Raw genomic sequence first — 19,107 nt, 5'->3', positions numbered from 1 at the left:
GGGGGCAGCACTGTTTTGCATTCACAATTGAACGTGGGTGGAAAATTGAAGGCATTATTATTAGTGCCTTCATCTGCACCCATTGAGATGCCTAACTACCTGATTTGTAACAGCAGTCAAGAAGTTAGATGTGTATATGGATGCAGTTGTAGGCACAAATATTGGCACCTGTGCTATTGCAGTCTGGTTTAGAAAATGTAGGCCTTAATCTCGCATACAAATATTGGCTACTAACTTGGAAAAAAAATATGCCATACTCTCCAAAAGATTAAGTAGCTACACTGCCCTCCAATATGTGTCTCACCTCCCACATTCCTCTACTCTTTCAAAACCATCTAATCCTAGCTCCAGTTACCAAGGTAGCAGACACCGCTCCCAAGAAGGCTGAGCAAGGCTAGCACCAAAAGTTGAGATGTTTGGTATTTCCGTCAGTAATCTACTCCCTGCAAAACCTAAGCTATGGCACAGAAAACAAGTGCTAGGGGAGCTGTTTACATTATTAGGTTGACTTTTGTAGGGTTATACACACAAATAGGGATGTTGTCTCTTTCCAACAATGCAATGCACTTCAAAACTACACAGAGTATTTGGTTACATTCTTCAGAGGTGAACTGTTAGTAATTATTACTGTATTAAATAATAAACAGGACAGTTTCCGCAGTCTTACCCGAGGGATTAGCACCTTGCTCCCACTGAAACCAATAGGAGCTGCTGTGGAGTAAGGTGCTCCTCGGCATGACTCAATGTGACTATGCTTTAACTGCTTACAGTTCCCAAGTTACATACAGAAATTCTGTCCATGCAACAACCCTGCAATTACTCTACCTTTGAATGTCAGTGTCTGCTGCTTTGGGTTCAGTTACAACTCTAAGAGCCTGAGCCATGCTGATGGGGGACATGTACAAGTGGCAGAGGCTAGGAGTAATGTTTCTGGAGGCCAGGAGTAGATGATAAAACTTTGTGGGATGCCAGGAGGTGTATCCTCCCGAGCACCAGGTGCAATACATGTAGAACTGTAGTACTTGCTAGCCCTGCAGCTGCTTATTTTCCGTCCATTCCTGCTCTCATATTTTAGCTGTCCTCTGTGTAGGAGATTGAAGTGACTTTTACCTGCAGTTCACCCATGCTGGGCCAACAATAGCTTTGCCTCTTTACATGCAACTGCTGTCTGTCTACCTTCTCTGCAAGAGTTGATGACACCTATGATTGGTGCTAGAAAGATGAGCACCTGGGACTCAGCAAACAGAAAGAGGAACTGATATTCAAATAGTTCTTTCAAAGTGTTTTTAATGGTTATTTTGAACCATGTATTGTTACTGGCCTAGGATCTAAAACAGGTTTGTTTGTTTTTTTAAAAGTTGGCAAGTCCCCTTTAAGATCACCTTCCGTCCTTTGTCTCAGAGATGCCAGCATTACCATCCCCTTCCATTTACTATTCTCTCCTTTGGGCCTTCTTCCATAGTGCTGCTATGTGTGGCATGACCTACTTATCCTCTCACCTTCTTCTCATTCATATCCTTGCTAAAGACTTGCTTCGTCCTCCCACAAACACTAACTCCTCTCACTATGTTTGGGGAAAATAATCCTGGGGGTATCCCCAGTCCATCTTGGTTATTCTGTTGATTATGTAGATGTAAGCTCCTAAAGGTAGGGACGTTCTTCTGGTCTCATAGCACCTTAAGCATACTGAGTGACATCTTTGCCCCGCTGAAGTTAATGGCAAAACTCCCATTGACTTCAATGGAGCCAGGATTTCATCCATCCTTTCCATTTAACTACTATTAATAATCAATGGCAACATGGCAAAGAAGCAAACGATAATGCCAGTGATGGTGGGGAAATATGGTGCAGGTCGCATACAATTTCTGCATTAGATAATCATTTTTGCAGTGCTTTTTCCCATGATTTTTCAGCCAGAGAGTTATATTCTGGCTACAGCCAGGCATTTCCTGTTCCATCAACCTGCTTTGCAAAGTGAGTGCTGTGATGCAATATTTATCTATCAGATGGGGAAGTCAGCTAGCCAACTGATTATACTTAACACTGACACAACCTCCTTTTCATCATAATCAACAAGACCAGCAAGGTAGCCCCATCAAACCAAGACATTGCTGGTACACTTAAACATCTCATCATCCTGCCTAGCTCTTCAAATGGGGGAACAAATTCACACATCCTCACCATCATGTATTATCTGGCTTTTCCAGAAAATATTTTTGCAGTGTTTATACAATAGTAGATAATGTTCTTATGCTGGCTTGAGCACTTAAGTATTGTAATACAAACAACATTTGGAAGTGTAAAGTGCCATCCAAACACACAACCCTCCTGTGATGTAACTATCTTCTCCATTTTACAGATATGGAAACCAAAGTGCAGAAAGATCAAGCCACTTGCCCCAGGTCACACAGGAGCTTGGTTTAGAACCTTCCCCACTAGACCATGCATCCTTTATTTACATCAGAAACCAACATCAGAGTCATATATGTCCTAAAATAAGCCAGGAGTCACACGTGGTTCAGGATCCATAATTGCTCTTAACATGGCCCAGCACATTATTTCTGTTATTGTCAAATAGTCATGTGTGGCCTTTGCACAACAGCTGAAACATAATGCAATAACCAAGCGGTTTCTAGAAAAAAAGTGTTTCTTGCAAAAAGTGAGTGGGAGAACATAGGAGGAAGAGTTGCAACAAGGTTTTTTTTAGCTCACCCCTTCCGATTGCCAGGCTGAAGACAAGGCAGATGTTTTGAACAAGGAGCTTCTCCTGACTAAACAGAAACTAGTGGAAACTGAGGAAGAAAAATGGAAGCAAGAAGAGGAAACTGCCCAGGTGAGACTTGTTTGAGTTTTCCACCTAACCAAACACACACATCACAAGGGTTTGAGGATATATATTAAAGAATAAACATATTAAACATTTGTTAGTGCCCCACAAAGGAATCTTTAAGTTGAGTGAAAATAAATCCACATAAGGAGAAAAAGATAAAATTTTCTATTTCTGAGCATCTTCTGTGTTCCAACTGGAGCTCGGAGGGTCCCATTTCCCAACTTTAATCCCCTCTCCCACCGTTAGAGTGACCACTTTCACATTTACTGCCACTATGTAAAACACATCCACCCAAGGAGGCCTAGTCAGACCCTCTTCTGAACCTATGAAAGAAGCTGGAGGCTTGGTTGTTACATAGAATTTGCCATGCTGGATCAACAAGTTAAAGCTATGAGTTGCCTTACCAATGCTTCCAGGCCCTAGGCCAGAATAGATGTTACATTTTTCCCTGCTAGGTCTCACCTGATACTGTTTTCCAGAATGGTTTATTTTTTAATGTTTAGCTATTTTAAATCCTGACCGATGACCTACATTGTGTGTTTCAATAGCAAAAGCCACTCTCATTCTTGGGGTTTTCTTTGCTACTTTGTTCCAGCGTCTGCTTGCAACTATGAGGCTTATTTGCTTCATTGCATTAACAAAAGGTTATCAGTCTCCCACAAAAAAAACCAACTTCATAGTTCTGTTTCTCTAAACTGGAGAGTCTCCTTCTCTCTCCATGTATGCTAAAGTTTTGCTACCTCTGGCAAGAGAGAGACATTTACTTCTGCTGAAAGATCTCTGTGTTCTTTATGGTGCTGAATGCCAGGGTTGGGCTGATGCTATTTTAATGCACTGCCATACAGGGGGTCTGTACTGCTATTCAGAGCCTCTTGGGCTAGAGAGGTCATCATGACAATCCTGGGGTGCTCCTCCTTCCTTTTTATCCGGGAGAAGCTTATATTTGAGTATGGATCTGGGGAACCCAAACATTAAATGACATTTGGCATTCTCATGGGCTTGTTTATATTCAGTTGTAACCAAAGATGTTCCCCATATTCTACAGCAGGATTTCCCAACAAAGGATATGCAGTAAATGTCCTTCATCCATGTTCTTTAATGGCTGCTAATATTCCTGAGAATACAATCATACTACTAAAAGATAACTCTACACTGAGTAAAACAGAGGCTATAATAAGGCTTTTGAAAGCCTGGCGGCTTTATCAAGTAGTGGAAATTGGTAATGAAGAACTGTAGCATTATTCTAGATGCAGAGTATGTTCAAGAGTGAAGTGATCGCTCACATGTTGGAAAATTCCTGAAAGCCCACCCACTAATTTGACTTCTCTCCTTGAATTTTCCAGCTGAAGGAAGTCTTCCGGAAACAGCTAGAGAAGGCAGAATCTGAAATAAAGAAAACCACAGCCATTATTGCTGAGTATAAACAAGTAATGTTTATAGAGAAACACTTGTTTCATACAGTTATTTGTAAACCATTTTTAACTTCTTCCTATTCTCCATCCCCCTCATCTGAGGCAAAGCTGTCTGTTCAGCATTCTAGTCCCTGTACTCTTGACCAGGGCATGTCTCATTTCAGGCTTTCTGAGAGCATGCTTTGTAGATAGTTATCTTCTTTCTGGAGTTCTCCAAGTGGAATCTGCCAATTCCTGTGCATAAGAATAACTCCTTATTCAGCCATTCCTAACACACTACAATGCAACTGCCTCTTTTGCCCTGCTCCTGGCTAATGGATGTAAGCCAGCTCCCTGCTAAATTAGTCAAATCAATCTCCATATTAAGGTTGCATCTTGAATACTACCATTTAGATCTTTTCTCAGCCTTGCCACCCTAATGGATTCATTGTTGAGGAAATGAGATTGTATGACTTCTGAGGCAGGACTTAAGTAAAGCCATAAGAAGCTGTAATAAGCACTGCTGAAAAGTACCGCAAGAATAATTTTTTAAATAAACTTTGTCAAAGGTCTTGTTTTCTCTCTTCCAGATTTGTTCCCAGCTGAGTACCAGGCTGGAGAAACAACAGGCAGCAAGTAAGGAGGAACTGGAGGTTGTGAAGGTGAGAATGATGCCTCTGTATGTGAAGTGTTAACTCAAATATTCATAGGTGCTGGCAGTAAGATACTGAAAGGAATTTGAACTGCAGCCACATAGTAGCAGCCCTGAAAGCCAGAAAAATGGCCTAAAATACCCTTTCAGATGTTTCACAGGATGGAAACATTGCTACATTTCTCTTCACCATGTTGTTGTGGATATCAGGTATGCTGGAGCTTCCAAACTGGGGTGCACAGAATGCCTGTATTTTTCTCTGTAAACATGTATGAAGTTTGCAGGGAGAGAGAAATCTTTAAATGTTCTAATAAGACGAGAGAGGGAGCCCTTTGGGGAGCTTTTGAACTGCATCTCCATTTTGTACAGTGTGTAAAGACGTAGGCCAAAGGCAAAGGTGACTTTGGACCAGAGGGATTTTGGACAAACCCATTGCATAATGATGGCAGACCAGGAAGCTGCTCTTAATTATGCTGGCCTGCTCAGATTTTCCATAAGAATCCCGCTTCCTGTCCTCAACACCAGGCCTTGTGAGGAGATCTGCATAAAACTACCTCTGATTGTCCTACACTGTCTCCCCATTAGGGGAATTTTCCCGATAAGGGACTTTCACAGTGCCTGTATGCTGCCATAGCAATGTACATGGAATCCCTCCCTCTGTTTCTGTAGTTCTCAAACTTTCTGAAGTATCCATATGATCTGTTGCTAGCCAGTGCCAAGTGTCTGTCTTGTGTTAGGGTTATAAATATTTTACTGCCTAGTATGTCAGATAGATTAAACCCAGGGCTTTACATCTTTTACATGCAGGTCACAGTATAGCAACATACATATCTTCCTTTTATAAAAAAAAGTCCTTTCTGAAATGAGAATTCTAGCCACTCTTACTACTACCACTGTTCTAAAATTAGTTTCACAAGAATAAAGACTAGTACTGACATTCATCTAGTTTCTTGAAGTATTTCAGTAAACCTTTTTGCTTGTTTACTATTGCTAAGTGGTGTGAGAGCCATGTCAGCAGGCTTACATTAGCAGACACAGGTTATTGTTAATGGTGACCAGATACCCAACCCAATATTATGCAAGCCAAAATAGGGAAAGAAAAGTTTAAAGGATTATTTAGGTAAATTAGATGTATTCAGGTAAGCAGGGCTTGATGAAATTCATTCTACAGTACTTAAGGAACTAGCTGAAGAAATCTCAGAACTGTTAGCAATTACTTTGAGAACTCATGGAGAACAAGTGAGGTTCCAGAAGACTGGAGACAGGCAAACATAGTACTTTTACTAGAGAAACAAAGAGAACCCCGGGCATTATAGATCAGACACCTTAACTTCGATACCTGAAAAGATTACTGTAACAAATTGCTAAACAATCAATTTGTAAGAACTTCTTCAGGCCAACCCAATACAGAACTTGCTGTTGTTTCAAGTGTTCTTGGCACTAGGTGCGTCCTGTGAGATAGTCACTTTGCTATTATATGCTAGTAATAGTAAAGTAGCAGCCACTGGATCCAGCATAGAGCGTTTCCTTCTGGGAAGTAGGGAAAACCAGGGTGGGAGCAGGTTTCTAAGCAATATCTCATGGCTGTAATACTTCTTTCGCCAAAAGCCATATTAACTTTAATATTTGATCAAAAGTATTCTATTTTATATTAAAAAAGCAAGTTTAGCCAGAGAAAAAACCCTGGCATCTACTCTATCAACAAATATGCCAACATTAACGCAGTGGCGTACCGAGGGGAAGGGTGGGGGGCAGCCTGCGGGGGGAGGGGTCGCTGGGTCGCCCCTTCACGCTGTGCAGGAGTCAGGGGGGCACAAGAGGCTCTAAGAGGTCTGGCACGCTGTCTCCTCCCCAGGCCAGGGGGTGTGGCTGCCCCTCCTGAGCTGACACTGGGCTGCAGTGCTGGAGCAAGAGAAGTGTGTAAGTGCAGGGGGTGGGCGGCAGAGCTGGACTCCACTGCTGCAATGAGCCACAGAAAGTCCCCCAAGCAGGAGGGGGACGAGGTAAACCGTGTCTGTCCCCCCCGCCCCTCTGCAGATACAGACCCCACCCTCCAGGGGCAGCTGGGGGGTGGTACCATCTGGTGGGAGCCAGGGACCCCTCCTGCCCTGTGTGGGGGGAGGAGGGACTGAGAGAGGCACAAATGCAGGCTTGGCCCCCAGGTGCCAGGGACCCATGGTATCCCTGCATTAATGCAGTACTGCAAAAATATCAGAAGTCTTGGCAATAAGAGGGGTAAATGTAACTTCCAAAGTCTAGAAGTGTTGAAAAATGCAGGCTTAAACAGGGGGTGCTGAATGTATTAGGAATTCTTATCCTGTTGTGTGTGCCCGTATCTGTTGTTCCTGAACTTCTAAAACAGGGGTTGACAACCTTTGGGAAGGGGCATGCTAAGTCCTTCCCCCCTCTCATGTGCCATGGCCCAGTGCCCTGGCCAGTGGAGTATGGGTGTCCAGCACCCAGGAGCCACTATTTGTGTTTGCGCCCCCCACCCGCCGACGGTGGCGGGGGAGGTGTGTCTGCGGACCCACTTCCTGTTCCCTCTTGCCCCCACTGCGGGGATGGTGGGTGCAGTGGCGTACCAAGGAGGGGCCATGCTTTCTGGCGGGGAGCAGGAGGGAGAGGGGCCAGAAGGCTGAGGGGCTGGGGATGTCAGTGGGGGGGCGGCTCCTCCTCGAAGGGCCCAGCCAGCACCCCAGGGTCATGGCTCCCCCACCTCAGTATGCCATTGGCCCTGGCCAGGAGCTGCTCCCAGTCCCAAGCGATGCTGCATGGCGGCACCCCCCCAACCTGACTTGGGCCCAGCACCCTGCCAAGGAGCTGCTCCTGGCCCCAAGCACCACTGTGTGGCGGTCACTTCCCCCTCTGAGCTCCGCCCCTCTCCCTGTGTGCCACTGAAAATCATCTCACATGCCATGTTGACGCGTGCCAGAGGTTGCCAACCCGTTCTAAAATTATTTTAGGTAGGGGCATGTGTGACAATCTCACACACTTTTAGCAGCTCTACCATTATCACCAAAAAGCAAATCTAACATAAGAGAGGCTCTTCTAGGCAACATGACATCTCCTGTAACATGGCTAAAAACTGGTTCTCTGGCTGTTCCCAGGGTAAAGTGATGGCTTGCAAACACTGCAGTGAGATGTTCAGTAAGGAAGGAGCATTGAAGCTGCCTGCTGTAAGCAGAGACACCCAGGGAACAGAAACAGATGATGAGAAAGATGCTCTCAAGAAGCAGCTGAGGGAGATGGAGTTGGAATTGGCACAGACCAAACTGCAGCTTGTGGAAGCCAAGTGCAAAATTCAGGTATGACTTTATAGGTATACTACTGCAGAAAAGAGTGATTCTATTAAGCCCCTATTTAGCGTATAACTCGATGAGGAATCTAGTTGCAACATGATTGTCTCCTTCACCTGGTTCCATTCTGTAGCGTAGATGGTGACAGAATGATACTGTGCTTTTATGTAGCAACACAAACTGTAAGGAGTCTCCTCTCCCTTTCATCCCTGAACAGAAAATGAATACGGTCATCCTTGCACTCCCTACAAGGCTAGTCAAGCCAAAGGGGGCTAGGATTCTTGCAGAAGAATGCATACTGCACTCTCATAAAGAGTGGCACAATGGCCACATTTCACTCATGTGATAGGGAGCTCTGGAAAGGGTATGAAACGCAGTACCTCCTGGAGACCTCCCGAGGGTAAATGTAATTGTACACCTTTCCCAGTCCATGGCAGTGACTATAAAATCCAATCCAGCCTTTTTAGTGACAAACATTGTGCTATGTCCAAAAAACAGCATTTACCCCTTCCCTCTCTGGCACATGATTATCTGTTGTCCACCCTTTTGTTCTGAAGTACCCTCTTCTCTTCTGCTAAGCTTGTGGAGTCACTCTCAGTATAAGTGACAACCTTCATCATGGATAGTATATCCCATAATGCATCTGTCAGTACCTGTAGCAAGGAGTTTCATCCAAGCAAGGCAGCCCCGACTCCTCAGACACTTCCATTCTTCCATTTGTTTCAGTGGCAGCTCAAGATACCCCCTTCCCTTCATATCCGTGTTCTACTTCTGGACATCTCTGCAAACAGCTGCCATCAAGGCACCATACCATTGTATTTTGCCCTAACACAGTCTTGAACCTTGCGTGCCTACAATGTGTGTATACTGCTTGTCTGTACAATTGCTACACCCACATATCACCTCTGAGGGTTTATTTTATGCCAGTCTAAGTGGACTTGGCTGACTTGTGAACTCCCAGGAAAAGGGGATATTCCTTTTCATTCTCCCCTTTTTGTCTTCAAAGAAAAAGGGTTCTAATTTATAGTAGTATTTTTGTAGTTCTACAGCCTCCACCCTTTCCCTATTGCCTGTAGAAAGAAAGCTTAGTTAAAGGGATTGATTTTGAAGATTCCTCTCTGTAATCAATGGCTTTCTGATCAACTCTGACTATTCTACTTCCTTAGGAGCTGGAACACCAGAGAGGAACCCTAATGAATGAAATCCAAGCTGCCAAAAACTCTTGGTTTAGCAAAACCCTGAACTCTATCAAAACGGTCACTGGCACACAGCCACCACAGCAGCCTCAGCCATCCCAGCCACCCAAAGAGAGCAGTACATAGTTCCAGCCAGAGCCCAGGCATAAGAGCACAAAGAACAAAGCAACTTAAAATCCTGGAGGATTTTCCCTGGGGGTCTCTCCTCTTGTGGAAAGGACAAAAGGCAGGAGTGCAGGCCTTGAAGTGAAATCCTTCAGGGTCACACTCATTCTGGTGTGACCCTTCCCAAGAGACATTATTTAAAGAATCCAATTTTATGTTAAATACTTATTTCCCAGCTGCCTTCCTGAAAGCCACGTTCTAATACCTTATCCTTTTACATTTTATATGCTTAGATGTTAAGATAATTAATTCAAAATTAAGTGTTTAGTACATGACTATAACTACAATTATTTTTATCTTGCATAAAACAAAATAGATTTTTTTTCTTTTTTGGGAAAGAGAGGGCAGCATAAAGTACTGAAGCATGTATCTTGTCAAAGAAAGCACAGGGTAATGCCAGGATGTATACTACTGTCTAGGGTAACTCATGCCATTGGATCATCTCAAGTTTACAGTGGTGATTGCATCTTGCAGACAAGCATTTCCCTTTCATTGTAAGTCATAAGTCACAGCCCAGATAGTCTTGTGCGCTCTTTGGCACAGCACAAGTGTGTATAATGTTCCCTGCGAATATTCCGTGATTTTGATTTTTGGCAATTAGTTTTCTGCACAGATGCAAGGAGTGCAGGTCTTCCTGGCACTGAGTGGCAGCACTGTTTAATTCTTGTGCATCACACGTGAACTGAATTTAAAGTGAAATCTTGTAGTCCCCCTTCTTATTCTATGGTTTATTTTCAGAACTCCAGAAATGATTCCATCCATTAGGACAAAGGGATGACTATATTCCTTGGGTTTTTTGTTTGTTTGTTGTTTTGCCACTAAGATTTAAAACAGTACTTATTTCTGACATTCTACTAAACCTGTGCAATAAAGGCTGTTTTTTCGGTGTAAAGGTGGTGGAAACATTTTCACATGAAACACTGGACCAAAGTTTAAGCATTGCACTTGGCACAAAACTGGAAACATCAAATCAAAAAGATCTTTTTGCACAGGAGAAACACCCCATGGAAAAGTTTATTTGCTTTTGACACTTTATTAGGGAATCTTAAGTTGCTGGGTCTTTATTTTTTTAAAGAACAAAATACTTCAGATGCAAGCATATATAGAGACTTTACCCATAAGAGAAACTTTTCTGATGATTATTCCTGAGGCTGTCTGAAAACATGATTGTTTTGTTTTCTCTCTCTAAGTTGAAGTGCAAAAGCAGTTGAGATTTTTTTTGATTGAACATAAATGTTTATAGAAATACTTGTTAAACTATTGCTTAAACTGATGGAAATGTTGTTGCTGGACAAGAGTTTGTGTGTTAAGTTTCCCCATGTTATAAAATGTTCCAGGGACATTAGCTGTGTTTTGATTTTAACTTTAATGCAATATCTTATCAGTTATGTACAATAAAGTTTAATGATACGTCATGCTTCATTGTCAAGCATATCTGCTGAAGATTTTTACATGTTGTAGTACAAGTTTAACATTTACCTGTGCCAAATGAGACATTTTGAAGAGCAGTCAGCTGTTTGAAGTAGATATCAAAATGTAGTCACCATTCTCAGCTAGTAAAAGTCACGAAGTTTGGTGAAGTGGGTTCTCTCTGCTAAGAACAGAGATGAATAAAGTGTTACATTTCTCTAGTTAGAATGGTTTATAAACTTACCCAGGAGAATAGTGTTTTGTCTAAATGTTGTTACATAGTGGAACCAAAATAAGAGGGTTCTTCAAATGAAACTGAATTTTGGCATGATCAGCTTAGTGCTATTAATACTTATCTGAATAAAGACCAGCGTTGCAATCATGTGCATACTAATTGCAGCATTGAGGTATCACTGGCAAGTGTATTAACACTGACAAAAATGTTTGCTGTTAACCATGCTGAGCCCTTACACAGCTAGTGGAGAGGAAACTACGTTCTATTTTTGCCTTCACATGGAAGCAAAAAATTATTAGCCAACTGCTGATGGTAGAATTTTTACTCCTGGTAATGATACAAGAAGCTTGATTCCCTCCCTCCCTCCCCCCCATCCCAACTTGAGTTTATAGCACCTATAATTCAGAATAACTTTAGACTTTAAAACTATAAATCTTATTTGGAATCATTGAAAGAACAAAATAGCTCCATGTCATTTTCAGAATCATTTTCCTTACTATAACCACAGTGATAGTCAATAACATGAAAAGCTAACAACATTGCAGGGTTACAGGATAGGAGCTAAAATCCCATTTCCTAACATTGTGATAAGGATAAAAAAAAAATCAGTTTTATTTAGCCCTTTCAGTGCTGAAAGTCAGGACCAGGTACGTGATGGAAATGTGCACTTCCAGAGTTGACTGATTGATCTGGCAAAGTCTGATCGTTCTATATAATTTTCAGTGGGAAACTTCCTGAATTCAAAGTCTCAGTGAAGCTTATATGCATCTGTTCAAACAGCACTGAAACAGTTAACATAACTCAAAGCGTGGAAGTAAATTTTTTTTTTTTAAAAAAAGATTCAATATCAAAATGCATGTCCAGTTCCAACAGTTGTACTAAAAGTAACTTGTGTCCATATGTAAGGAGCAAGCATTATTGGGGATTTTTATTTTTACTTCCATTAAGAACAAGTAATTCTGAAATATGGCCTTCATTTCACATATGGACGAAGCCCTGTAAAATATATATTTTGGTGCAATCAGTCTTGTTGGATACTAATACCTCACTGGTATGCACAATGCAGAAAAAAAAAGTACATTTTTTCACTTTATGCAGAAGTTTTTTATTTGGGTGAAACACTTCAAAGGATAAAGCAAGTTGGACTGATTACATGGTACATCAGTTCACTAATCATTTAAATTCAACTGTGATCCACAAAGATATATCTAAAATAGTAGTGCATACTTCATATGACTTAACATATCCCACATTAGCTCCAGGCGAGTAAAAAAAATTTGAAAAGTTAACAACTTGCCTTCATGCAGGTAAATTGCTCAAGGTTCATATGCTTCAGTGCTCACTAGAAGGAAAGAATCAACTATGTACTCAATATAGCCAGCTGACATACACATCCCAGCTTCTGCCCTGCTCATTAGATAGTACATCTGGCCAATTGCTATACCTAAATTACATTTAGATAAGCAGAAAAATCTTTTTGTATTATAAGTTGTGTGGAAGGATTTTTTGTTTAGCCAGTGAATTTCCTGTTATACACTAACATGTTCTGTTTTTTTCTCTGGTATTTCATTAAAAAGCTATTTTGATGCAAAAAGCAGGTGCGAGGTTTCTCAATTCACTAGAACAAGAAAGGAGATTCAGGCACAGCAGAAACCTATCCCTTGATACCACAGCACATTAGTCATAGACTCCTGTAGTCCAAGTAGAGAGAAATACAGTACATTACAGCATTAGATTCTATTGTAAACATCTGGGGTGAAATCCTGGCCCAGTAAGACAATGACAAAACTCCCATTAACTTCAGTGGAGCCAGGATTTCACCCATGGAGTTGAGTTTGATATGATGACTAGCCAAAGTGATAATGTTCTTTAACAGAATAGACAAAAGGCTTGTATTGGCTGCTACAGTATCATGATTTACAAATTAAGTATGGAAAGTCTTGCTTTCTTAATGTCCCAACCTCTCGCTAGGAAGTGTGTGGGGCTGAATTCTGACATCCTTGTACTGAGTAATATCTTACTGAAAATGTGTAGTCCCTTTGAAATCCATGGAATTACTCACATGAGTAAGAATAGCAGAATGTTGCCCTTGATTTGGTCACTAAGCAATGAGACAATCTGAAGAGAGTGTATAATCTACACCTGGTTGCATAATTTAATAATCCTAAATACCATCAACACTAAACATCAGAATTTTGTCATGTAATAGTGTTTTAAATTATATCTCCTAGAGAAGCCTTTAGTACATGATTTATATTTTGAAGGCAGTGGTTTTAACTAAGAGCTGAATGATAGTTCTCTTGAATCCACAGCAGCCATCACTGGATGCCTTGTAAAGCAGTCTGTTGTTCAATAGCTGGCTTTACTAGACATATGGCATTGCATTCCATAGCACCGTACATATTCCTTTTAAAAAATATAGACTTGTTCCAAGTTCCCTTTCTGGTTATTACACTAACATCCCATGGAGAGCTGTCTCACTAAAAAAGGCATTTCCATCCAAATAGTGTAAATACTTACATGCTACATTCCCTTTCACTTTGGACCATTCAGTGTAGAAAACGTAGCGAGTTCACTTCTGGATTTTGGAACACATACTCAAGGCAGCCTCTAAAACTGGGCTATGATATGTAGAAAGCATCCAGTTTTAAAGAGATTCATAAAGAGAACTAGAAAATGGAGCAAAAAAGGGGCACTGCACACGAGTACTAATTACAACCCTACCTTTCCCAGTTCAGAGGCCTGCGAAACAAGATTACTTCATGATCTTTACTCACTATGTACAGTTTTGCGCTTCAGGAATAAAGAGCTGTCATTAATTTCTTCCAGACTCCCACTGGTTTGCTATTGAATGTATTTCATGCCTATTTTTAACTGAAAAAATTACAGCTAAAAAATTAGAATTTTTCTTCCTTTCATATTCAGTGAGACTTGTTTTTATTTAATCTGTAAAGGAATATATATGCCTCTTTGAAAAACTATATATTATATATAGAATAATATATAGGAAACTGAATTAGGAGGAGATAAAATACATCAAAAGGGTCTGGTGTCACAATTTTCAGTCATGTGATTTGATAACCATCAGAATCCTGGACTGTACTAGTTTCCTTTCAGTTTCTCTTATTTTTGTATTTTATATAATACATGGATCCGACTGCAAATTCATATAAACATAAGAAAATGTTCTTGGCCTCTTTGCAGCTCCCTCTGTTCCTCATTCTCTCCTTCCAACAATCCCCTTTGGGGGGGAGGGGAGAACTAATGTGTATGATGTTTTCAAGAATCGTATTGGGAGCCATTTCATTTAGAACCATCACCTTCTCTTAGAAAACCCAACTCCGGAGAGAATCTTCTTTATAGTTTAAGTAGAAAATGCAATGATGACAATAGCAAGCAGAGATGGACCCTACTCAGGTCCCCAGTTCTCCAAAGTTCAAAGGGAGTTTAGTTCCAGGGGTTTTATTCAGCTTCTTTAAATAGGGACCAAATGCAAAGCTTGGAGCCAGAGTGAAGGTTCCCCACCTATTGGGGTTATTCAGCTACACTGTCTTGATTTGGGTCCATCCCTAATTATAAGAGAAATACATTGCTAGCGGACCAGGGCAATACAGGAGCTTTGTTGTGTTAGACCTATGATTTGGGAACATTTCTATACTGCCAATCAGTCCCTGTATAACAAATCCATGCACTATATAAATATATAAATGTAATGCTTGTTATTAAAAGTGCAATTTAATGTACATTGTCACAAGAAATGTTTACTTTTTTAATTGTTATAGACATGTTTAGATCAGTATTTTGTTTTCATTGTGTGAATGATACCTTGTAAAATAAACAGAAATGTAAACAAGTTGGGAACCAGATGCTTGTTTCCATAAACTGCTCATGTTACTGATATCCTCAATGTCTGTTCAAGAAATGGTTTGACCCTCCCACCCCACTTACAATAATAAACAGCTGCACTTTTGATATGCTTACAGCAACTCAATTTGGTCACTTTCAAGCATGCAGCATTAGTGTATCAAATCCTATCATTAAGATTGAGATTGGGTCACACTTATTTTTAGTAAACGTCAGGGACAGGTTGCGGGCAATAAACAAAAATTCACTGAAGCCCACAACCTGTCCCTGACGTTTACTAAAAATAATAGGGAAAGAAGGTGGGCTGACCTCTGAGGGACTAAAGCTGGAGCAGAGGGATACTCCAGCCCCCACCAGATCCGGGGGAGCTGAAGCAGAAGTCACGGGATCTGTGACTAAATCGTATCCTTACCTATTACTGAATTCACACTTAGGAAGTCAGCCAGTTACATAGCAACAGTAAACTTATTTCAAGGGCCTAGGGTAATGCAGTACTGTACCTGTATCTGTGGTCCACGGCTCAGTTGCTGGCAGGCTATGGAGAACTGATACGTCACATGGCTCCTCTTTTCCAATTGTTTCTAGGGATGTCTGGGGGCTTCAGATCCTGCAGATTTATAAAAGGCACTGGGAACAAAGGTGCCACCAGTCTGTCTCTATACACCAACGGTTCCCAACCTGGGGGGTGGGCCCCCACAGGGAGGATGCTAAAGATTCCAGGAGATCCATGAGGCTTCAGTAATATTGAGGTCATTTAGCCCGTCGAGCTCCCCACCAGGCACAGCAGCCTGAAGCTCCACGCAGCTGGAACGGAGGAGCACCCCCCCACCTCTGAGCTCTGTGCCAGCCAGAGCAGAGGAGTGGATCCCCAAGGGAACAACAGCCCCAAGCTTCACTCAGCCAGAGAGGCGCCTGGCTGGAGAGGAACAGCCCCTGGGGGCCTGGAGCATCCCCAGCCACCAGAGCTCACCTTCATTACCCTCACTCCATGAGGGATGGGAAGAGGCAGGGCGTGAGGGGGCAGCTGTACCAGGGAAGACTTAGCTTCTTATTCAGGTAAAAGACATTATTAGGTAATTTAGTGTTGTTATAATCATTATATGTGTTTATAGGAGTTATATGTGTTTATGGCTGGTGACAGGATGGGGCCAGGTCCCAAGCATAATTTTTTCAGGTCCAGTACAAATTTGTAACACGGTCCCCATCCCACACACATACCCATAGGGGTTGCAGCCTGGGCTAGGCCTCCCCCCCCCAGGACTTCCAGACCCTGGTAAAGTGTGTCCTCTCCCCCTGGGTGGGGCAGAAGGGGTGAGGGAACATGTGTATTACCTACCGTTAACTAGTGGGGCTTTCACCCAAAAAGGTTGGGAAGCACTGCTATACATCCCATGCCACACAAGGAGTGAGGAGAGATCTCAAAGAGCTGTGCATTCTTCCCAGCAGAAACAGGCAGCGAGGAGCCAGGCACTACACCCAGGGAGGCCAGGAGCAGGGGCGGTGCAGCGAGGCGGGGGGAGCAGACTAGAAAAGGGACAGAAGCTGGTGCAGGGGGGAGAAGCAGGGAAGAGGAAGGCCAGAGGCGGCAGGGCGAGAAAGACACGGAATAAAAGTAAGCGGAGATTTTTCCAAAGGAAAAGACCAGCCCCGCCCCGCGCTAGGGCTGACGGTGTCACGTACCTTCCTCGGGCCACTTGGCCGTGCCTGCTGCAGTCACCTCACCAGCGCTCGCGGCGCGGGGCAGCTGTTTCCAGGGCAGCAGGGCGCGGCGGCCTCTGGGCGGAGGAAGGACCCCGGCCCCGCACGCAGCGAGCGAGCAAGCGGCCGAGGGGCGGTGCTAGCAGGGAGCCTAGCCGGCTCGAATGACGCTGCCGGCCGGGACGGGCCCTGCCTAGAGCCCCGTCCCCCGCCCGCGGCTCCCCTCGCATGGCGCCGGCCCAAGGCTGCCGCCGCGGTGATGGGCAGCCACCGCCCATCATCTCGCCACCGGCTGAGGGGGTCAGCGAGCGAACCCGGGACAAAGCCCCGGGTGGCAGCGATGGAGCCAGAGCGCGGCGAGGGCCCCTTAGCACAGGCCGGGCCCGGGCGGCGCCTCAGCAAGGGCGTCTCCATGGAAACGCCGCCCGCTTCAAGGCTACTGCCTAGCAGCCCGCCGGTTTTGATAGCCCCGCCCACTCCATTCCTGCGCCGCGGCGCGCACACCTGGTACGGCGGTAAAATGGCCGCCGCGCCCCTATGGCAGAGGTGCGGTGGGACCTTCTAGAACGCCGCACCTAGTCTCCCGCGAACTCCATGTCCCCTCCTACGGGGAGGGGCGTGGTTTATGCAGCTGTGGTCGCTAAGGGGCGTGATCCCGGCTCTGGCTCTGAGGCTGAAGCCCGGGCTGGGATCCGTACTAGGGGGCGTGGCGGACGGAAGCTCCAGATTCCGGAAAGTTCCAGGGGGGCGGAGCGGGGCGGGACTCGACAGTAGCAGCGCCGCCCGCTTGCGCTGAGGTGGTCACCTGTCAGGCTCCCCCTCCCCCGGGTGCATCTGCACGGGGCGGGCGCGCGAGTGACACCACACACGCCGCATATCCCCGTCATGGCGTCTGCGCGGGAGGAGGTGAGGGGCGCCCGGCGGTGGGGGCTGATGGGGGCGCAGCAGTGCCCCGAGGGGGGGAAGCTGGGCAGCTCTTGCGGGGGGCTGAGAATGGGAGGAGGTCTTGGGGGTGGAGGGGCTGGTGAGAGTCTTACGGGGGCGGGTCTCTTGGTGCTGCCCCCGGGCTGGTTGGCCTGGCCGGACTCCGTTATCCCTTCCGGGAAGCACGGCGACTGGACCCTCCCTTCTCCCCAGCCCAGCCGGGCGGGCCCTTGTGCCGGCCCCGCCGCCTCGCGCTGCGCTCACGGGCTCTGGGTGGGCCACACACCCAGTAGCTATCGCTCACATGTGTGAGCCTGCCTCCCTGCCCTCTGAGCTGCTGGGCAATCAGCCCTGCTGCTGGGCCTGGCCCTCCAGCCCCTACTCACAGCCCTCCAGGCCCGGCCGGCTGAGCGATTTCCCGTGTGATTTACAAGGCACCATCTGCTCCCTGAGCTGCAGTTTTAAAGGGAAGAGTTTGGGTCTGGCCCTGTCCTCACAGGAGTCAACGTCCTCACTGCCTTCCCATCACTGCCCCTGCAGCTGCTGGTCCTTCCCTGCTGCAGAGATACTCAGCAGCATCTTTGTTGGCCACCTGCTCCGTCACAGGGAGAGGAGAAAGTACAGTACCTCCGGCTGCCATTGCCATTTCTCCCATTGCCTGTTTCCCTGCGGGTTGTGGGAGCCTGGCTGAGATAAGTGAATTGGCTCAGCAGTAAACCTCAAATAAAGAGGCATGTGTCTAATGTACATACATGGAATTCTTTTCTTAAACCCAGCTGGAGAAAGACTTGGAAGAAGTGAAAGAACTCCTGAAAAAAGCCTCAAGGAAAAGAACTCATGATGTCTTGATGGCAGAAAAGTACAAACTAGAGATGGAAATCAAGAACCAGCCACCACCCAAGCTAAAAGAAGACACTGTGGATGAAGAGAAACCACCAGCTGGGGGATACACAGTGAAAATCAATAATTATGGTAGGATTGCTTTTCCACTACTCCACAGCTCCTACAGAGCTAAGATTAATGATGTAAATGGAACAGAGGGCATCAGTAGTGCCAACTAGTGGTTAACTGGTTAACTCAGTTTGTCACTCGTACTGACCTTGTGTATGTATCTTTAAATTACAAGGATAATAATTGCCCAATATTGGGATTGTGTTTTAAAGGTGGGAGGTTTAAGGGAGGGTTAGAGCTCTTTTGATCCCTTGTCTTCAAAGCAAAAAAAAAAAGTCTCCATTCCTGCTCTATTTGAGGAGGAGCCCCTGTAGTGCACTTTCTTGGCACCATCAGGAGATGGGGCAGGTAGGCAGCCCCGCAGCTGCCACTGTGGAACACTGAGAGCCTCTTCAGGTCTACCTGCAGCTGAAGTGTGCGGAGAAGGTGGCAGGTTAAACAGCACCAAATCCTCAAACCTTAATAGGAAAGGGGATACTGGTCCCTGTCCTGCTC

The 19,107-nt window shown here is 44.6% G+C and overlaps 2 protein-coding genes and 1 long non-coding RNA gene across 11 annotated transcripts in view; 2 read left to right on the top strand and 1 right to left on the bottom strand.

The window, feature by feature from the left end:
- The window catches only part of RABGAP1L (RAB GTPase activating protein 1 like), a 483,894-nt gene extending 468,832 nt beyond the window's left edge, over window positions 1-15,062 (top strand). For 5 of the 6 annotated variants that reach the window (XM_067532377.1, XM_067532378.1, XM_067532387.1 and 2 more), the window contains 5 exons: window positions 2,729-2,833; window positions 4,174-4,257; window positions 4,812-4,883; window positions 7,981-8,178; window positions 9,336-15,062. In XM_067532377.1, coding sequence (XP_067388478.1) covers window positions 2,729-2,833; window positions 4,174-4,257; window positions 4,812-4,883; window positions 7,981-8,178; window positions 9,336-9,491 — 615 coding nt within the window. In that variant the 3' untranslated portion in view covers window positions 9,492-15,062. Of the gene's footprint in view, window positions 1-2,728; window positions 2,834-4,173; window positions 4,258-4,811; window positions 4,884-7,980; window positions 8,179-8,895; window positions 9,282-9,335 lie in introns of those variants that run through there. The other variant, XM_067532379.1, reaches the window with a different exon arrangement.
- Window positions 1,042-16,854, bottom strand: LOC137142906 (uncharacterized). 2 transcript variants are annotated; one of them, XR_010917040.1, is made up of 5 exons: window positions 16,720-16,854; window positions 15,540-15,646; window positions 12,473-12,517; window positions 11,010-11,124; window positions 1,042-4,213 (listed from the first exon to the last, which is right to left on the bottom strand). It is a non-coding gene; the product is annotated as an uncharacterized lncRNA (long non-coding RNA). The 2 variants fall into 2 exon arrangements; XR_010917041.1 differs by lacking the exon at window positions 12,473-12,517.
- Window positions 16,567-19,107, top strand: part of CACYBP (calcyclin binding protein) — a 9,260-nt gene continuing 6,719 nt past the window's right edge. Inside the window, exons 1-2 of one of the 3 annotated variants that reach the window (XM_067532389.1) lie at window positions 16,567-16,651; window positions 18,438-18,633. In XM_067532389.1, coding sequence (XP_067388490.1) covers window positions 18,510-18,633 — 124 coding nt within the window. In that variant the 5' untranslated portion in view covers window positions 16,567-16,651; window positions 18,438-18,509. Of the gene's footprint in view, window positions 16,652-17,479; window positions 17,644-18,437; window positions 18,634-19,107 lie in introns of those variants that run through there. The other 2 variants (XM_067532390.1, XM_067532388.1) reach the window with 2 other exon arrangements.

This window comes from Emydura macquarii, unplaced genomic scaffold (assembly GCF_026122565.2).
Source record: "Emydura macquarii macquarii isolate MOO-44397 ecotype Brisbane River unplaced genomic scaffold, CSIRO-AGI_Emac_v2 contig_3287, whole genome shotgun sequence".
Taxonomy (NCBI): domain Eukaryota; kingdom Metazoa; phylum Chordata; order Testudines; family Chelidae; genus Emydura; species Emydura macquarii.
The sequence above is the reverse complement of the archived record's forward strand: the minus strand, read 5'-3'. Positions and strand labels throughout refer to the sequence as shown.